Below are 20,574 nucleotides of genomic sequence, written 5' to 3' on the forward strand. Positions count from 1 at the left end.
TACAATCTTTGCTCTCATTTCATTGTGATAGAATGCCAACATAGAGTGGGAATTCAACCAACTTGAGGAGAAAGGTAACTAGCATTGCAATCAACACAATCAGTTATCAACCCTAAGCAGAGATCTTACAGCGATCAGCTGGAAAGAGTTGTGCAAGACGGCCACCAAGAGTTTTGCCAGAACGATGACAACGACCACGTTGTACGTTCCGACAATCACCGCTCCGACAAACGACTGCAGTTCCTCACCACGCACAGCCACGCGTGTCACCACGAGCACCACGTGTGCCAGAGAGAACACAAACCAGAAGAGTGCGTAACATGTACCCAAGAACCTGTATTTGAGGAAGTAAGACGTCCCTTTATCCACATTTTTCACATCAACATTCTTCTAAAACTGTAATTGTGCTGAAGAATTTGCATAATCACAGATCATATTTTATATGAATAATACAACATTAGTGAAGTCCTTGGGATGGAGAGCAATTGTTTTTTTTAAGTGAGAAAATGCTTGGGAATGTGGAATTTTGAGGTAAAGTGCATTTGGAAATGTCCAATCAAAGAGTGAAGAGATTTGTTGAAAAAAAAAAAAGGTTGAGAGTGCCAACAACAGGAATGAATACACTGGGAAAGCATGTATAATTAATGGGCTAGGGTAGGAGTGATAAGGTGTGACGAGGAAGGAGAGAAAGCGCCCGGGGAAGGAGAGGCAACGCCCGGGGAAGGAGAGGCAACACCCGGGGAAGGAGAGGCAACACCCGGGGAAGGAGAGGCAACACCCGAGGAAGGACAGAAAGCGCCCGGGGAAGGAGAGAAAGCGCCTGGGGAAGGAGAGAAAGTGCCCGGGGAAGGAGAGAAATCGTCCGGGGAAGGAGAGAAAGCGCCTGGGAAAGGATGTGAAAGTGCCCGGGGAAGGAGAGAAAGCGCCTGGGAAGGAGAGAAAGCGCCCGGGGAAGGAGAGAAAGCGCCCGGGGAAGGAGAGAAAGCGCCCGGGGAAGGAGAGAAAGCGCCCGGGGAAGGAGAGAAAGCGCCCGGGGAAGGAGAGAAAGCGCCTGGGAAAGGAGAGAAAGCGCCCGGGGAAGGAGAGAAAGCGCCCGGGGAAGGAGAGAAAGCGCCCGGGGAAGGAGAGAAAGCGCCCGGGGAAGGAGAGAAAGCGCCTGGGAAAGGAGAGAAAGTGCCCGGGGAAGGAGAGAAAGTGCCAGGGGAAGGAGAGAAAGCACCCGGGGAAGGAGAGAAAGTGCCTGGGAAAGGAGAGAAAGTGCCCGGGGAAGGAGAGAAAGCACCCGGGGAAGGAGAGAAAGCGCCTGGGAAAGGAGAGAAAGCGCCCGGGGAAGGAGAGAAAGCGCCCGGGGAAGGAGAGAAAGCGCCCGGGGAAGGAGAGAAAGCGCCCGGGGAAGGAGAGAAAGCGCCCGGGGAAGGAGAGAAAGCGCCCGGGGAAGGAGAGAAAGTGCCCGGGGAAGGAGAGAAAGCGCCCGGGAAAGGAGAGAAAGTGCCCGGGGAAGGAGAGAAAGTGCCCGGGGAAGGAGAGAAAGCGCCTGGGAAAGGAGAGAAAGTGCCCGGGGAAGGAGAGAAAGCGCCCGGGGAAGTAGAGAAAGCGCCCGGGGAAGGAGAGAAAGCGCCCGGGGAAGGAGAGAAAGCGCCCGGGGAAGGAGAGAAAGCGCCCGGGGAAGGAGAGAAAGCGCCCGGGGAAGGAGAGAAAGCGCCCGGGGAAGGAGAGAAAGCGCCCGGGGAAGGAGAGAAAGCGCCCGGGGAAGTAGAGAAAGCGCCTGGGAAAGGAGAGAAAGCGCCCGGGGAAGTAGAGAAAGCGCCCGGGGAAGGAGAGAAAGCGCCCGGGGAAGGAGAGAAAGCGCCCGGTGAAGGAGAGAAAGCGCCCGGGGAAGGAGAGAAAGCGCCCGGGGAAGGAGAGAAAGCGCCCGGGGAAGGAGAGAAAGCGCCCGGGGAAAGGAGAGAAAGCACCCGGGGAAGGAGAGAAAGCGCCTGGGAAAGGAGAGAAAGTGCCCGGGGAAGGAGAGAAAGTGCCCGGGGAAGGAGAGAAAGCACCCGGGGAAGGAGAGAAAGTGCCTGGGAAAGGAGAGAAAGTGCCCGGGGAAGGAGAGAAAGCACCCGGGGAAGGAGAGAAAGCGCCCGGGGAAGGAGAGAAAGCGCCCGGGGAAGGAGGGAAAGCGCCCGGGGAAGGAGAGGCAACGCGCCCGGGGAAGGAGAGGCAACACCCGGGGAAGGAGAGGCAACACCCGAGGAAGGACAGAAAGCGCCCGGGGAAGGAGAGAAAGCGCCTGGGGAAGGAGAGAAAGTGCCCGGGGAAGGAGAGAAATCGTCCGGGGAAGGAGAGAAAGCGCCCGGGAAAGGAGTGAAAGTGCCCGGGGAAGGAGAGAAAGCGCCCGGGGAAGGAGAGAAAGCGCCCGGGGAAGGAGAGAAAGTGCCCGGGGAAGGAGAGAAAGCGCCCGGGGAAGGAGAGAAAGCGCCCGGGGAAGGAGAGAAAGCGCCCGGGGAAGGAGAGAAAGTGCCTGGGAAAGGAGAGAAAGCGCCCGGGGAAGGAGAGAAAGCGCCCGGGGAAGGAGAGAAAGCGCCCGGGGAAGGAGAGAAAGCGCCCGGGGAAGGAGAGAAAGCGCCTGGGAAAGGAGAGAAAGCGCCCGGGGAAGGAGAGAAAGCGCCCGGGGAAGGAGAGAAAGCGCCCGGGGAAGGAGAGAAAGCGCCCGGGGAAGGAGAGAAAGTGCCTGGGAAAGGAGAGAAAGTGCCCGGGGAAGGAGAGAAAGTGCCCGGGGAAGGAGAGAAAGCACCCGGGGAAGGAGAGAAAGTGCCTGGGAAAGGAGAGAAAGTGCCCGGGGAAGGAGAGAAAGCACCCGGGGAAGGAGAGAAAGCGCCCGGGAAAGGAGAGAAAGCGCCCGGGGAAGGAGAGAAAGCGCCCGGGGAAGGAGAGAAAGCGCCCGGGGAAGGAGAGAAAGCGCCCGGGGAAGGAGAGAAAGCGCCCGGGGAAGGAGAGAAAGCGCCCGGGGAAGGAGAGAAAGTGCCCGGGGAAGGAGAGAAAGCGCCTGGGAAAGGAGAGAAAGTGCCCGGGGAAGGAGAGAAAGTGCCCGGGGAAGGAGAGAAAGCGCCTGGGAAAGGAGAGAAAGTGCCCGGGGAAGGAGAGAAAGCGCCCGGGGAAGGAGAGAAAGTGCCCGGGGAAGGAGAGAAAGCGCCTGGGAAAGGAGAGAAAGTGCCCGGGGAAGGAGAGAAAGCGCCCGGGGAAGGAGAGAAAGCGCCCGGGGAAGGAGAGAAAGCGCCCGGGGAAGGAGAGAAAGTGCCTGGGAAAGGAGAGAAAGCGCCCGGGGAAGGAGAGAAAGCGCCCGGGGAAGGAGAGAAAGCGCCCGGGGAAGGAGAGAAAGCGCCCGGGGAAGGAGAGAAAGCGCCCGGGGAAGGAGAGAAAGCGCCCGGGGAAGGAGAGAAAGCGCCCGGGGAAGGAGAGAAAGCGCCCGGGGAAGGAGAGAAAGCGCCCGGGGAAGGAGAGAAAGCGCCCGGGGAAGGAGAGAAAGCGCCCGGGGAAGGAGAGAAAGCGCCCGGGGAAGGAGAGAAAGTGCCCGGGGAAGGAGAGAAAGCGCCCGGGGAAGGAGGGAAAGCGCCCGGGGAAGGAGGGAAAGTGCCTGGGGAAGGGGAGAAAGCGCCTGGGAAAGGAGAGAAAGTGCCCGGGGAAGGAGGGAAAGCACCCGGGGAAGGAGAGACAGGTTCCGCAGAAGGAGCGACAGAGAAGGAAAGACAGTACCCGGGGAAGGAAATACAGGGCAAAGAGTGACACTGTCCAGGGAATTGAACGAATGCACTTACGAGTGTAAAGTGTCATTGCTCTGTCGTTCACAGAACACCCCAAAGCACTGGTGATCACTGGAAGTTGTCCGTGTATCTGGAAACTTTGCATACAGCTGTGATAGTCCCACCGCGAAAGAGAACAGTACAAGTACAAACATACCAAGGAACTTCACAAAGTCTCTCAACATCCGGCCCATAGAGATCTGCAGCAGAGCATGGAGAAGGGGTGGAAGGAATAAAATATATACATACAGTGTTCTGAATAGTCAAGTGTGATGCAGTGATTATCATGTTGTATATGTCGATGTGGTCTCTTTTGATTGGCAAATATGGTGACAAAGATGGTTTTCACCCAACTAATAAATTAACTCCTTTCCAAGAACCTTTCTGTTGTCCTGCTGCATCCTGATCTGTTCAGTGTTCTAGCTCTTCCACGAGCCTTGACTCGAGAAACAAGCACAAAAAAAAAAAACATTAAAATCTTTTGGTACCAGTGTTTAAATCCAAACAAAGTTTCTACATATAGTTATGAATAATACGATGCATCTCTCAAAACTTTATAACAAGGAATCTTATAAAGACCATCAGGATTGTGGGAGTTATGCATGAAGTTAATGGTGCTGGGATGGCCAGACGTTCTTTCTTTCAAAAGTAAAGTAACACTACACTAATTGTCTGCAGATGGTGTGTGACCTGCAGAGGTCCCAGCATTGATGAGGTGGTGTACATGAAGAAGAGACGAAGGTAGCTGAACACATTGGCGAAGGCAAACAACCCTTCAGCCACGAGTGTCGGGTGCATCGATTCCCAATCTTTGCGCTCAGCTACGCGATGAAACTACGAGTATGGAAAAATAACAACAGAAATAACGATAATAGTAGATTTCCATAGGAATATGCAACTGTTCCATCATGACGCAACACCAAGTAACTTTCTAGAACTATTCACAGTTAAAATTAAACTCCCCATACACCCTCTTTGTCATTTTCTTTATTTATCTCAATATTGACCAAATTCTATATGAAACTAGAACGGCACTCAGTAGAGAGCATACCTCGGCCTGGTTGGCCATATCACTCAATGGTGAAGAATCACTTTAACAATTAAATAATTCTCATATCCGAATGATATGAAAATTCTTCCTTGTCACACACACAACAGGTCCAACAAGTTTCGTCCAAATCCATCCATAACTTTTTGAGATATCCTGCTATATATCGTTTTTGGCCCCATCTCCCAATGGTGAAGAATCACTTAAAAGATTCTAGTATCCGGATCCGAATTTTCACTAAAATCTAATAATTTCGTCCCTGTGACATACGCTACATCTTTGCCAAATTTTGTCCGAATCCGTCCACAACTTTTTGATTTATTTTGTTCACAAACAAACAGACAAACAGACAGGGGTGAAAACATAACCCCATCCAGCTTTGGTGACGGAGTGGAAATTTTTGGAAATTTGTGGAAAATTGTGGAAAAAAGTGGAAATTTGCCAAATGCAGCTGGTCTGGCACGCACATCTGGTTAAACGTCAGTCAAGGCCAATAACACCATCATTTCTCACCTTTCTGTTGGCGACCACCTTGAGAGTAAAGGTGGCCACGTAAAGAGATGTCATGACAAAACTAAGCTGGTTACGTGACTCCTTGAGGAAATCCTCCAGTCCATCGTACCACAGTCTCTTGACGTCAGCCCAGATCATGCCTGAAATACACCCAATGATAAATCAAAGCAGTCCATAATTGCTTGGGAACAATCGTGTAAAACCAAGTTAAAGATCTAAATGAATTGAATTCCATTCAACTTCTGTGTTTAGACTCGCATTCCCACACGTCTCTGTGTCCGCCAAGAGGAGGCGAGCGATCGCCGGCACACTGAAAAAAAAAATCAAATTTCCTACTCTAACCTATAGGGGGCACTGTATCAGCGGCATTGCCGAACTTCTGCGAGAACTGATGCTGACCTGTGGCCGCGTGCTGCATATGAATGACAACGGTGACAACCTGTCCCTGTGCAGGATTCCATTGTTTCAGCAGCTTTGTCTGTCTCAATCATTAATACGTCTCAGCAGCATGTACAACCAAAATTCTGTTGTCATGCTCTGTTCCATTAGTCAAGCCACCTGTACATCAACAAGTGACCAGCAGCCAGCAGGACATGTTGAGCAGAAGGCTTGTGATCTGCAAAAGGTCAAAAGAAAACTTCCACGGAACCACGGGGAAGGTGATAACGATCTCAAACCTGCAGAACTCTCCATTATACAAAAAAATACCACTATACTGTGAGCCCTTCTCCATTTTTGTTTAAACTACAGTATTTCAGTCATTCGCAAAAGTACAAGAAATGGATTGGAGAAAAAGGGGAATCAACGAACATGCTAAAGCCAAAAAATAAATTGCACAAAACGTCATTATCACATGTGCCAGAAGAATTTTAGGATTGGGGGTGCTGGTGCAAAATGCATAAAACGGAGTATGTATGTGCATATATAACTATATGTATATGTAACTACATATGTATGTATATATATATATATATATATATATATATATATATATATATATATATATATATATATATATATGTATATATACAGACAGTGCCTATATATATATATATGTATATTTAAATATCTATCTATATAAAGCAGTAAAGTATGTTTGTTTGTTTGTTTGTTTGTTTGTCCTCTTATAACTCGAGAACTACTCATCGCAGAGCAAAACCAAAGGCATATTCGGAATCAGTACGTCTCAGAGCAACTACAGCACACCTTAAAATAAAATAAAAACGCGTTTTAAAATTATGACGTCATCAGCGTATTTCGGAAAGTTAATTTTTCAACTTCATATTCGGAATCAGTACGTCCCAGAGAAACTACAGCACACCTTAAATGTTTTAAAACCCTTCGTGTTTTAAAATTATGACGTCATCAGCGTATTTCGTAACGTTAATTTTTCAACTTTGACGACAATGACTTCCGACTTCCGGGTTCGGAATGCGGGACCAATGCCATTTGACAGGGAATAAAAAATAAATGCGACATTCAATTGACGACAATGACTTCCGACTTGACTCCCCCCTCCCCCTCCCCTCCCCCCTCCGCCCTACCCTTCTCCCCTCCCCCTACCCCTTCCCCTTCCCCCCTACCCCCCTACCCCCTCCCCCTTCCCCTCCCCCCTCTCCCTCCCCTCCTCCTCCCCCCACTCCCCCCTCCCCTCCCCCTCCCATCCCTCCCCTTCCCCATCCCCCCCTCTTCTCCCCTCTCCTCCTCCCCCTCCCCCCTCTTCTCCCCTCCCCCTCTTATCCCCTCCCCCTCCCCTCCCCTTCCCCCCTCCTCTCCCCTCCCCCCTCTCCCTCCCCACTCCCCCTCCCCCCTCTCTCTCCCCCTCCCCGCCCCCCTCCTCTCCCCCCTCCCCTCGCCCCTCCCCCTCCCCTCCCACCCCTCCCCTCTCCCCCTCCCCATCCCCCCCTCTTCTCCCCTCTCCTCCTCCCCCTCCCCCTCCCTCCTCTTCTCCCCTCCCCCCCTCTTCTCCCCTCCCCCCTCCTCTCCCCTCCCCCCCTCTTCTCCCCTCCCCACCCTCTCCTCCCCTCCCCCCCTTTCCCCCCCCTTCCTCCTCCCCTCCCTTCCCCCGCCCGACAATGCCGAGTACTTCTGCTAGTACATATATATTAGGGTAGTCCAAAAATTTGAAGATTGGATTTGCATTTCTCCACAAGCCTGCCCCTATTCCTACTGAAGAAAGTAGTTTGTGGTGAACATTTGAGCTTGATTGGACAATATTTAGAGGTTGCTCAAAATGTTGACAAATTTTAATGAATAATAAGATACAGAATTTTTAGCATCATACATCAATTCATAGATAATTATCTATTTTCAATTACTCAAATTATTTATTATTGTTGGCTTGCACTTGTCTTCAATGGTATGACCAAGAGATTGTGCAAAAGCACTGGCCACAAACATAGCACGCCGATCTGAGAGATTTACTCTGTCCAGAGTTGCCACTATTGCTGGAGTGATCACCTTGATGGGAGCCTTTTTCACCTGTTTGGCAGAAGATGGACTTTGGAGTTTGAATTCATTGCCCCTGAATCGGAGCTTTCAATCTCAGACTCATCATCATCATCAACCACAGCCGATGTTGATGGAACAGATCGCATGGCAGTTGGAGTCTCAGTAGCCTGTTTCTTCTTTCTTTTATCTTCATTCTCAAGCCTGATACGCTTTCTGTTCTCCTTCACTGCCAGAGTGTTGTCCACAGATCCCATACGTGAACTTGAGGGATCCTCACTCTGCATGATAAGGAATGCTTTGTCTTCTTCATTCGTCATTTTCTCAAGCGCATCATTTGGTGAGAAATCGAAGAGGGATTGAAGATCATCTTTGAACATCTGCTCCTTCACTCTATAGTTTTCGAATGTCTTGGTTCTATTTTTCTTTACCAGTTTGTAGGCATCATACAACTTCAAAAGTTGGCGCTCACAGGAATCTACTCTCTGCACTGGAATTCGTGCTTTCTCCCAGTATGCACACACAGCTTGCACACTAAGTTTGGCACTTTCACGAACTGTATGGTGTTCTTGTATGTGATGGTACACCATTTTCTGCAATGTGTGTCCTTTGGTTGGTAGTCCCCCACATATTATATTTCCTTTTCAGACTTGCCCAGCAACCAAACTGTGGAAGAGCTGCGAGTTTCTGCCATCTGGAAAAAACAGGATAAATTAAAAATGTTATTTTTTGAGCAACCTCGAAATAAGTTCCAATTGACCTCATATTTGGTTCATATGATCTTTATCAAGATAGGAACAAGGGCAGCCTTGTGTAGCATGGATGTGTAATAGTATTTACATATATCTGTGGACCACCCTAATATATATATACTAGCTTGGCTCGGCTCGCTGCGCTCGCCTCACAAAGCGTCGTCATTGAGGAACGGGCTTATTTTAGCTGAGGATAATGACTGTACCTGAGTTGCTCTGTTGTCATGATTTTCACCAATCATAATACAAACAATTATTTTGCACAAATGTATTTGTTGTGTTTGTGATATTACATTTTTATAGGCAATTAAGGTTGAAGATTTAGGTTGAATGTTTTTTTTTTCAAGAAAGAACCCCTCAGCACATACATAGGGGGGGGGGGGGGGTAGGTGCAGACTGGAAGTTTGGGACGATTACACCTCACCACCACGAAATTGAAAACACCTCAGCCATAAAACACAAAATAAAAACACCTCACAGCCATAAAACACGTAACAAAAACACCCCACAGCCATAAAACACGTAATAAAAACACCTCACAGCCATAAAACACGAACTAAAAACACCTCACAGCCATAAAACACATAATAAAAACACCTCAGCCATAAAACACGAAATAAAAACACCTCACAGCCATAAAACACGTAATAAAAACACCTCACAGCCATAAAACACGAACTAAAAACACCTCACAGCCATAAAACACGTAATAAAAACACCTCACAGCCATAAAACACGTAATAAAAACACCTCACGGCCATAAAACACGTAATAAAAACACCTCACAGCCATAAAACATGTAATAAAAACACCCCACAGCCATAAAACACAAAATAAAAACACCTCACAGCCATAAAACACGTAACAAAAACACCCCACAGCCATAAAACACGTAATAAAAACACCTCACAGCCATAAAACACAAAATAAAAACACCTCACAGCCATAAAACACGTAACAAAAACACCCCACAGCCATAAAACACGTAATAAAAACACCTCACAGCCATAAAACACGAACTAAAAACACCTCACAGCCATAAAACACATAATAAAAACACCTCAGCCATAAAACACGAAATAAAAACACCTCACAGCCATAAAACACGTAATAAAAACACCTCACAGCCATAAAACACGAACTAAAAACACCTCACAGCCATAAAACACGTAATAAAAACACCTCACAGCCATAAAACACGTAATAAAAACACCTCACAGCCATAAAACACGTAATAAAAACACCTCACAGCCATAAAACACGTAATAAAAACACCTCACAGCCATAAAACACGTAATAAAAACACCTCACAGCCATAAAACACGTAATAAAAACACCTCACAGCCATAAAACACGTAATAAAAACACCTCACAGCCATAAAACAGGTAATAAAAACACCTCACCACCACGAAATTGAAAACACCTCAGCCATAAAACACGAAATAAAAACACCTCACAGCCATAAAACACGTAATAAAAACACCTCACAGCCATAAAACACGGAATAAAAACACCTCACAGCCATAAAACACGAAATAAAAACACCTCACAGCCATAAAACACGTAATAAAAACACCTCACAGCCATAAAACACATAATAAAAACACCTCACAGCCATAAAACACATAATAAAAACACCTCACAGCCATAAAACACGTAATAAAAACACCTCACAGCCATAAAACACGTAACAAAAACACCTCACAGCCATAAAACACGAAATAAAAACACCTGACGGCCATAAAACACGTAATAAAAACACCTCACAGCCATAAAACACATAATAAAAACACCTCACCACCACGAAATTGAAAACACCTCAGCCATAAAACACGAAATAAAAACACCCCACAGCCATAAACACGTAATAAAAACACCTCACAGCCATAAAACACATAATAAAAACACCTCCATGCCATAAAACACGAACTAAAAACACCTCACAGCCATAAAACATGTAATAAAAACACCTCACAGCCATAAAACACGTAATAAAAACACCTCACAGCCATAAAACACGTAATAAAAACACCTCACAGCCATAAAACACGTAATAAAAACACCTCACAGCAAAAAAACATGTAATAAAAACACCTCACGGCCATAAAACACGTAATAAAAACACCTCACAGCCATAAAACACATAATAAAAACACCTCACGGCCATAAAACACAATAAAAACACCTCACGGCCATAAAACACGTAATAAAAACACCTCACAGCCATAAAACACATAATAAAAACACTTCACGGCCATAAAACACATAATAAAAACACCTCACGGCCATAAAACACGTAATAAAAACACCTCACAGCCATAAAACACATAATAAAAACACCTCACCACTACGAAATTGAAAACACCTCAGCCATAAAACACGAAATAAAAACACCCCACAGCCATAAAACACGCAATAAAAACACCTCACAGCCATAAAACACATAATAAAAACACCTCACGGCCATAAAACACGTAATGAAAACACCTCACAGCCATAAAACACATAATAAAAACACCTTACAGCCATGAAACACGTAATGAAAACACCTCACAGCCATAAAACACATAATAAAAACACCTCACCACCACGAAATTGAAAACACCTCACAGCCATAAAACACGAAATAAAAACACCCCACAGCCATAAACACGTAATAAAAACACCTTACAGCCATAAAACACGTAATAAAAACACCTCACAGCCATAAAACACGTAATAAAAACACCTCACCACCAAGTAATTCAAAACACCTCACCACCACGTAATTTAAAACACCTCATCACCACATAATTAAAAACACCTCACCAACACGTAATTATAAATACCTCTCCACCATGTAATTCAAAACACCTCACCACCACGTAATTCAAAACACCTCACCACCACATAATTAAAAACACCTCACCAACACGTAATTCAAAACACCTCACCACCACGTAATTCAAAACACCTCACCACCACGTAATTCAAAACACCTCACCACCACATAATTAAAAACACCTCACCACCACGTAATTCAAAACACCTCACCACCATGTAATTCAAAACACCTCACCACCACGTAATTCAAAACACCTCACCACCACATAATTAAAAACATCTCACCACCACGTAATTCAAAACACCTCATCACCACATAATTAAAAACACCTCACCAACACGTAATTATAAATACCTCTCCACCATGTAATTCAAAATACCTCACCACCATGTGATTTAAAAACACCTCACCACCACATCATTTAAAAACACCTCACCACCACATAATTCAAAATACGTCACCACCACAACGTTATTAAAAACACTTCACAACCACGGAAACAAAAGTTTGAGGGAGTCGTTAAGTGACAACACAGACACTGCCCAGATATATATATATACATACATACAGTGCCTTCAGAAAGTATTCACACCCCTAAACTTTTCTCACATTTTGTTGCTGCAGACTGAATTTAAAAAGGATTAAATTGAGATTTTTTTTGTCACTGACCTGAACAGACAAGATATGTAGATAGCTGTATTAATACCCCATCATTTCAAAGTGGAGTTGTTGAATGTGAATGTGAAATGTGAATACAAAGTGAATACCCCATAATAAATTCTTACAAAATATTTAAAATTAAACACACAAATACACTAATTGGCAAAACGTATGCGGACACCCCTTGTAATTAGTGGATTCGACTGTTTCAGCCACACCCATTGCTGACAGGTATATATAATGAAGCACACAACCATGCAATCTCCATAGACAAACATTGGCAGTATAATGGGCCATACTGAAGAGCTCAGTGACTTTCAATGTGGCACCGTCATGGGATGCCACCTTTCCAACAAGTCAATTAGTCAAATGTTTGCCCTGCTAGAGCTGCCGCGGTCAACTGTAAGTGCTGTTATTGTGAAGTGGAAACGTCTAGGAGCAACAACAGCTTAGCCACGAAGTGGTAGGCCACACAAGCTCACAGAACGGGGCCGCCAAGTGCTGAAGCGCGTAAATATCATCTGCCCTCGGTTGCAACATTGACTACCAAGTTCCAAACTGCCTCTGGAAGCAATGTCTGAACAACAACTGTTCGTCGGGAGCTTCATGAAATGGGTTTCCATAGCCCAGCAGCCGCACAGCCTAAGATCATGCACAATGCCAAGCGTCGGTTGGAGTGGTATAAAGCTCGCCGCCATTGGACTCTGGAGCAGTGGAAATGCGTTCTCTGGAGTGATGAATCACGCTTCACCATCTGGCAGTCCGATGGACGAATCCGAGTTTGGCGGATGCCAGGAGAACCCAGCTGCCTGAATCCATAGTGCCAACTGTAAAGTTTGGTGGAGGAGGAATACTGGTCTGTGGATGTTTTCATGGTTCGGGATAGGCCACTTTGTTCCAGTGAAGGGAAATCTTAACACTACAGCATACAATGACATTCTCGACAATTGTGTGCTTCCAACTTTGTGGCAACAGTTTGGGGAAGGCCCTTTCCTGTTTCAGCATGACGATGCCCCCATGCACAAAGCAAAGTCCATACAGAAATGGTTTGTCGAGATCGGTGTGGAAGAACTTGACTGGCCTGCACAGAGCATTGAACTCAACCCCAGCGAACACCTTTGGGATGAATTGGAACGCCGACTGCGAGCCAGGCCTAATCGCCCAAAATCAGTGCCTGACCTCACTAATGCTCTTGTGGCTGAATGGAAGCAAATCCCCACAGCAATGTTCCAACATCTAGTGGAAAGCCTTCTCAGAAGAGTGGAGGCTGTTATAGCAGCAAAAGGGGGACCAACTCCATATTAATGCCCATGATTTTGGAATGAGATGTTCGATGAGCACATATGGGTGTGATGTTCGGGTGTCCACATACTTTTGGCCATGTAGTGTATCTAATTTACATAATTTCAACCCCTTGCATCAATATTTTGCAGAAGCGCCGTTGGCAGCGATTACAGTTTCAAGTCTTCTTGAAAGTCTTTCAAGTCTTGGGTATGTCTGTATCAGCTTTTCACATCTGGATTTGGGGAGTTTCTCCCAGTTTTCCTTGCAGATTTTCTCAAGCTTTGTCAAGTTGGATTGGGAGTGTCAGTGAACAACAATTTTCAAGTCGTTCCACAGATTCTCAACAGGATTCAAGTCTGACCTTTGGCTGGGCCACACAAGGACTTTCATGTTCTTGTTCTGAAGCCATTCCAGTGTTGCTTTGTCTGTATGTTTGTGGTCAATGTCTTGTTGAAACATAAATCTTCACTGCAGTCTAAGATCTTTTGCAGTCTGAATCAGGTTCTCCTCAAGGATTTGCCTGTATTTGGCTCAATCATTGTTCCCTCTATCCTTACAAGTCTCTCAGTTCCTGTGGCTGAAAAGCATCCACATAGCATAATGCTGCCACCACCATCCTTCACTTAGAGACGGTATTGGATGGATGATGAGCTGTGTTTGGTTTCTGCCAGACATAGGGTCTTTGCATTCAGGCCAAAGAGTTCAATTTTCGTCTCACCAGACCACAGAATATTTTTCCTCATGCTCTGAGGCTTTCACCTGCCTTTTTGCAAGCTCCAGGTGTGCTGTCATGTGCCTTTTTTCAGGAGTGGCTTCCATCTGACCACTTTCCCATAAAGCCGAAATTTGTGAAGTGCTGCAGAGACTGTTGTCCTTCTCGCAGGTTCTCCTATCTTAGCCAATGAACACTGTAGCTTTGTCAGAATAGTCATCAGGTTCTTGGTCACATCTCTGACCAAGGTCCTTTTTGCCTGATTGTTCAGTTTGGTCGGACGGCCAGCTGTAGGAAGAGTCTGGGTACATCCATATTCTTTCCACTTACTAATGATGGAGCTCACTGTGCTCTTGGGAACTTTTAACACTCTAGAAATTGCTTTATACCCTTCCCCAGATCTAGGTCTCTTCACAATTATTTCTTGGAGTTCTACAGACAGTTGCTTGGACTTCATGGTGGAGTTTCTGCTCCAACATGCACTGTCAAGTGCGTGACCTTATATAGAAAGGTGCTTCTTTCTAAATCATGTCCAATCAATTGAATTGGCCACAGGTGGACTCCAATCAAGTTGTACAGACATCTCAAAGATGATCAAAGGTAACTGGATGCACCTGACCTCAATTTGGAATGTCTTAGCAAAGGGGTTGAATACTTATTGACTCGACATTTCAGCTTTTCATTTTTAATTATTTTGCAAAAATTTCTAAAAACAGAAATTGCACTTTGACATTATGGGGTATTATGTGTGGATCAGTGACAAAAAAATCTCGATTTAATCAATTTTAAATTCAGGCTGTAACACAACAAAATGTGGAAAACGTGTGAATACTTTCTGAAGGCACTGAATTTCCAACTGACAGTATTCCTGCGCACACTGCTCATGGCTACATGATGCTGCAGCAAGACAGGTTTACAGGCAGATTGATTTCAAAGGACATTTGCCCACCGAGATCTCCCAACATTTCACCTCCGGACTTTTATCTTTGGGGAGCAATGAAAGGCACTGTTGATAAAGATAATCACCACACTCATCAAGAACTCCAGGAAGCCATAACCAATTTCAACAACAATATTTCTCAAGCTGAGTAGGTGCATGTCTTCGCGAATATGCAAGGACGTGTGGATGCTTGGCTGCGTGCACTTTTCAACACTTACGGTAAAGGTAACATTTATTTCTTCATAATTCTTCATAAATGTGTTAGCATGTTCTAGATCTAATGTATAGTGAGTTTTGCTTTGGTATATTCTTGTGCACAATTTGCTTTGGGACACCATGGAGACGGTACAGCTATATTATGGAGATGGGACAGCTGCTAAAGAGAGGTTTGAGAGACTAAGCTGGGTAAACTTCAGACAAACCTAAAGGATAAGAGACAAGGAATATGAACTTTAAATTGTCTTTCACAACTTTGTCAAACAAGGAAAAATAAATGTGAGACTAACCAGCAACCCAGGCAATGATGAGGTAGTCAACGGGTTCCAGTGCAGGTCCCATTGTATTCATCTTGTCGTCGTTGTACACAATGGAGTAGAGGTTTAAAAGCAGCAGGAATGTGAAGTAGGAAGCACCTTGGGCAACATACTTTGTGAAAGGCGTGCGTGCTACCCGTCCTAGGCGAGAGCTAGGCCCGAGGAGATAAGCCAAGGCAAGGCCCGGCCAGACTATGCCAAGTGCAGCCACCATAAATACCTTGGCCCCAGCTGGCTGTCTCCTATAGGCCGCAACTTCACCATACCACACAGAATTCAAGAACTGCTGGCAATTGGGTTGAGCCACAAACTGTGACAAAAGAGAGGGAAAATGTGTGAAATGCTAATGTAGTAGTTGGGAGCGTGAAGGCCTTGCCTTGCAAGAATAAATTATGCTTTTGCAAGTTAATTTGCCCACCTCTTTCTGGTTGTACTTGATAGCCAGCTTGAGCCTGCTGACGGCAGGTCGTCCCCCTTGCCGTCCTTTCTCCCCTGGGCCACCTCCAGGTGTTATATGGTTCAAGATGGCTTCCAGCTCACGCGATGTCCGTGCTTGAGCTAGCAGGTCCTTGGCAAAGCTTTCGCATTGCAAGGCAAGGCCTTCATACTCACTCCTGCCATTAGAACCACATCAAAAACGTTTGCAAGTAGAAAAACAAACCGAACTAGAACCGGAACAACACTCGGTAGGGTGCAATCAAACCTCCGCCAGGCTGAACAGTTTACGTTTTGTATCCACTGATAGGCCGGATGTGCATCCGGACCTTAACCAAAATGTAGTCGGCTTGTTCTTGTCACCTAGCCAACTCATCCAAGTTTTGTCATAATCTGTCCACAATCTTTTTAAATATAAATATAATTGTGATGAAATAAAGGCGAAGATCCGTTGTAGTTCCCTCTCTAGAGGTAAGACGTGCCTATAAGAAGGTTGGCTCGGGAGTGAGGGGATGGCCTTTTCTTGTGACTGAATTTGAGCTGGTAAGTTAAAATGATGCATCTTTTATATGGCTTGCTTTACATGGGGCATATTCTATAAACACATTCTAAATATGTGATTGTTCTTTTGTAGATGATGCGGAGAATTGATTACAATAAAGCTCATTATCTTGGAAGAGTTCGTCATTAAAATCCATCACAATAATAATGCTGTATATCGTTTTTGGCCCCATCTCTCAATGGTGAAGAATCACTTGGAAAATTAAAAGATTCTATTATCCGGAGTCAGATCCGGATCTTCAAAAAATTTAATCAATTTGTCCATGTCACACACCCAACCTGTCCACCAAATTTCATCCCAAGCCATCCACAACTTTTTGAGAGACAAACAGACAGCGGCGAAAACATAACCTCCGTCCACCTTCGGTGGTGGAGGTAATAAGTCTAAGGGCCTTGTCTCCTGATAAAGTACTTAAAAGTTTGCATTTTAGTCTTCATAAGTTCTCTATTAAGAATACAATAAGATCTTGCACCTGAATTCCACTTCCACGAGACTCAGCTCTCTGAGATCTGCACTTAGCTCGAAGGCCCGTAGAATGGGGTCTTCCTCTGTCAGCATGACAAGGGCTGGACTTGCTAGAGCACGGTAGATATCTAACCGGAACCTAAATGGCATCACAATACAGATGTCATCACAATTTAACCACTCTTTGAACAAATATGTAAATAAATGAATGAGAACATCATCCATTTTATGGCAAGTGTTGAATCCACATACCGTGAGTGGCGCAGACTATCAGTGCGGTTCTTGGCACGACACATGGTGCACTCGCAGCCCACGGCATGAGGGCGTGGTAGACTGGCATCCCGCTGCAGTAACATGGCCAAAATGTCGTAGTGGTTCCGCTGCGCGGCAAGGATCACTGGTGCCACGTCCATGCTGGTGGAGAACTCTGCACTTTTAACACGCTGCAGAAGCTTCTGCAGAACCACAACAAATTATCATGGCTGAGATGACAACTGCCCAAGTTGATGAACCATAGTTGGTGAAACAATTCTCTGCATTTATGTTTTGGCTAATTTAAATAAATGTAGGCAGTATATGCACAGCAGGATACCGAAGTTGGTTGTGAATACCATCTAGTCTGGGTTGAAGTCAGATATAACTAAAAACTGCCATTGTGACGTAATGGCTGCAGTGGCCACTGTATCTCAACATATACCATGGGTGGGTGAGATGTAAAGCTATCCTGTCTTCATTTAGGTTGCCAATAAAGAACCTATATGCATCTCTTTATAAAAAGTAGATCATTATGTGAATATGTGCCATAACTCGAGCCATATTCCTCTTTGTCCCATAGTTACTAACAACACATTATTAGCAACTAACCATGCATTATTAGCATTAAACCACACAATATTCACTACTAACCACACATTATTAGCTACTAACCATGCATTATTAGCTACTAACCACACATTATTAGCAACAAACCTCACATTATTCACTACTAACCACACATTATTAGCAATAAACCACACATTATTAACTACTAACCACACATTATTAGCAATAAACCACACATTATTAGCAATAAACCATACATTATTAGCAATAAACCATACATTATTAACTACTAACCACACATTATTAGCAATAAACCACACATTATTAGCTACTAACCATGCATTATTAGCTACTAACCACACATTATTAGCAACAAACCACACATTATTCACTACTAACCACACATTATTAGCAATAAACCACACATTATTAGCTACTAACCACGCATTATTAGCAATAAACCATGTATTATTAGCAATAAACCACACATTATTAGCAATAAACCACACATTATTAGCAATAAAACCACACATTATTAACTACTAACCACACATTATTAGCAATAAACCACACATTATTAGCAATAAACCATACATTATTAGCAATAAACCATACATTATTAACTACTAACCACACATTATTAGCAATAAACCACACATTATTAGCTACTAACCATGCATTATTAGCAATAAACCATGTATTATTAGCAATAAACCACACATTATTAGCAATAAACCACACATTAATAGCAATAAACCATACATTATTAACTACTAACCACACATTATTAGCAATAAACCACACATTATTAGCAATAAACCGCACATTATTAGCAATAAACCATACATTATTAACTACGAACCACACATTATTAGCAATAAACCACACATTATTAGCAATAAACCACTCATTATCTATATAATAATACCGTAAGGACTCGACTTTGTTATCCCTTTTACGCCGCACACAGTGACCCGATGCCCACGGCACTAATGCATTTACGATCTACGAACCGCGCTCTTTGTTTATCACGTACAGCCACACTCGAAAAATCTGAATTAGTCGACTTTGGGGCCAAAAAGCATACGATTAATGGCCGATACGACGCCATCTTACGACGCCATCGTATTGGCGTCTGCTGGGCGAAGGCGATGCGAGCCGTCCGCTGATTGGACAGTCGAGTGGTGTGAACATGGCTGGTGTGAACCAAATGGTCTTTTTATTCCCTTGAACATTTTAAATTAGGATATATAAGGAAACGTCTTTATCGTCATTTTAATAAAGTTAAATGGAGTGACGTTGCGATACTCGGGGTGCGTTGCATAAATCCTCGTAACTCAGAGAGGTGTAGCAGGTGGCGAGAGGTAACACTCCCAGAATGGCGCTATGCCGATTCCTATTACGAATCCATTCATTTTTCAAAAGTATATCGTAGCGTTGTCATTTAAGTAGATTGCAATAAATACGTTGTTCATATACGCACTCTTCATTCTCATCTTTCTTCCTAACTCTTACTCGGACAAGGAAAGCCCCTATGCCATCCATAATGGTACACTCTATCCATACACCACATCCTCCCTTCTGTGGATGTTCCACGGGCATGGCCATGAACAGGCTAACAGTGCTGCAGTGTGCGTGCCGGAGTGCCAGGTAACGGCTGTGCCAAGGGATGGAGTGTTGGAGATTATAAAAAGGATCTTTCATTTTAGGGCGTGTATTTTAGGGTAAACTGTGACGGAGGATCAAAGGGGTGAGAAGGAAACAGAGTAGGGTAAGGGTGGGGGTTCGGAGGGGATCGATCATTAGAGAGCCACAAAAAGGAGTTCTATAAAAGGTTTACCATTTGGCGCGCTTTCTTTCCCTCCACCACCAAAGGTGGATGGAGGTTGTGTTTTCACCCCCGCCTGTCTGTTTGTCTATGAACAGGATATCTCAAAAAGTTGTGGATGGATTCGGACGAAACTTGGTGACCAGGTTAGGTATATGACGAGGATGAATTGATTCAATTTTGGTGAAGATTCGAATCCGGATCCGGATACGGGAATTTTTAATTCATTAAGCGATTCATGACCATTGAAAGATGGGGCCCTAAAACGATATATAGCATCTATATAATAATACCGTAAGGACTCGACTTTGTTATCCCTTTTACGCCGCACACAGTGACCCGATGCCCATGGCACTAATGCATTTACGATCTACGAACCGCGCTCTTTGTTTATCACGTACAGCCACACTCGAAAAATCTGAATTATTCGACTTTGGGGCCAAAAAGCATACGATTAACGGCCGATACGACGCCATCTTACGACGCCATCATAATGGCGTCTGCTGGGCGAAGGCGATGCGAGCCGTCCGCTGATTGGACAGTCGAGTGGTGTGAACATGGCTGGTGTGAACCAAATGGTCTTTTTATTCCCTTGAACATTTTAAATTAGGATATATAAGGAAACGTCTTTATCGTCATTTTAATAAAGTTAAATGGAGTGACGTTGCGATACTCGGGGTGCGTTGCATAAATCCTCATAACTCAGAGAGGTGTAGCAGGTGGCGAGACGTAACACCCCCAGAATGGCGCTATGCCGATTCCTATTACGAATCCATTCATTTTTCAAAAGTATATCGTAGCGTTGTCATTTAAGTAGATTGCAATAAATACGTTGTTCATATACGCACTCTTCATTCTCATCTTTCTTCCTAACTCTTACTCGGACAAGGAAAGCCCCTATGCCATCCATAATGGTACACTCTATCCATACACCACATCCTCCCTTCCGTGGATGTTCCACGGGC

At 44.9% G+C, this 20,574-nt stretch overlaps 1 protein-coding gene across 1 annotated transcript in view; it reads right to left on the minus strand.

The window, feature by feature from the left end:
* TRPC1 (transient receptor potential cation channel subfamily C member 1) overlaps positions 1-20,574 on the minus strand; it is a 73,366-nt gene that overhangs the window by 11,968 nt on the left and 40,824 nt on the right. Inside the window, exons 5-12 of the mRNA XM_068134495.2 lie at positions 17,212-17,414; positions 16,967-17,098; positions 15,916-16,111; positions 15,471-15,807; positions 5,344-5,483; positions 4,473-4,616; positions 3,798-3,982; positions 130-334 (exon numbers count right to left, since the gene is read on the minus strand). Of these exons, the coding sequence (XP_067990596.1) occupies positions 130-334; positions 3,798-3,982; positions 4,473-4,616; positions 5,344-5,483; positions 15,471-15,807; positions 15,916-16,111; positions 16,967-17,098; positions 17,212-17,414 (1,542 nt within the window). The remainder of the gene's footprint in view (positions 1-129; positions 335-3,797; positions 3,983-4,472; positions 4,617-5,343; positions 5,484-15,470; positions 15,808-15,915; positions 16,112-16,966; positions 17,099-17,211; positions 17,415-20,574) is intronic.

This window comes from Myxine glutinosa, chromosome 13, assembly GCF_964187855.1.
Source record: "Myxine glutinosa chromosome 13, kmMyxGlut1.1, whole genome shotgun sequence".
Classification (NCBI taxonomy): domain Eukaryota; kingdom Metazoa; phylum Chordata; class Myxini; order Myxiniformes; family Myxinidae; genus Myxine; species Myxine glutinosa.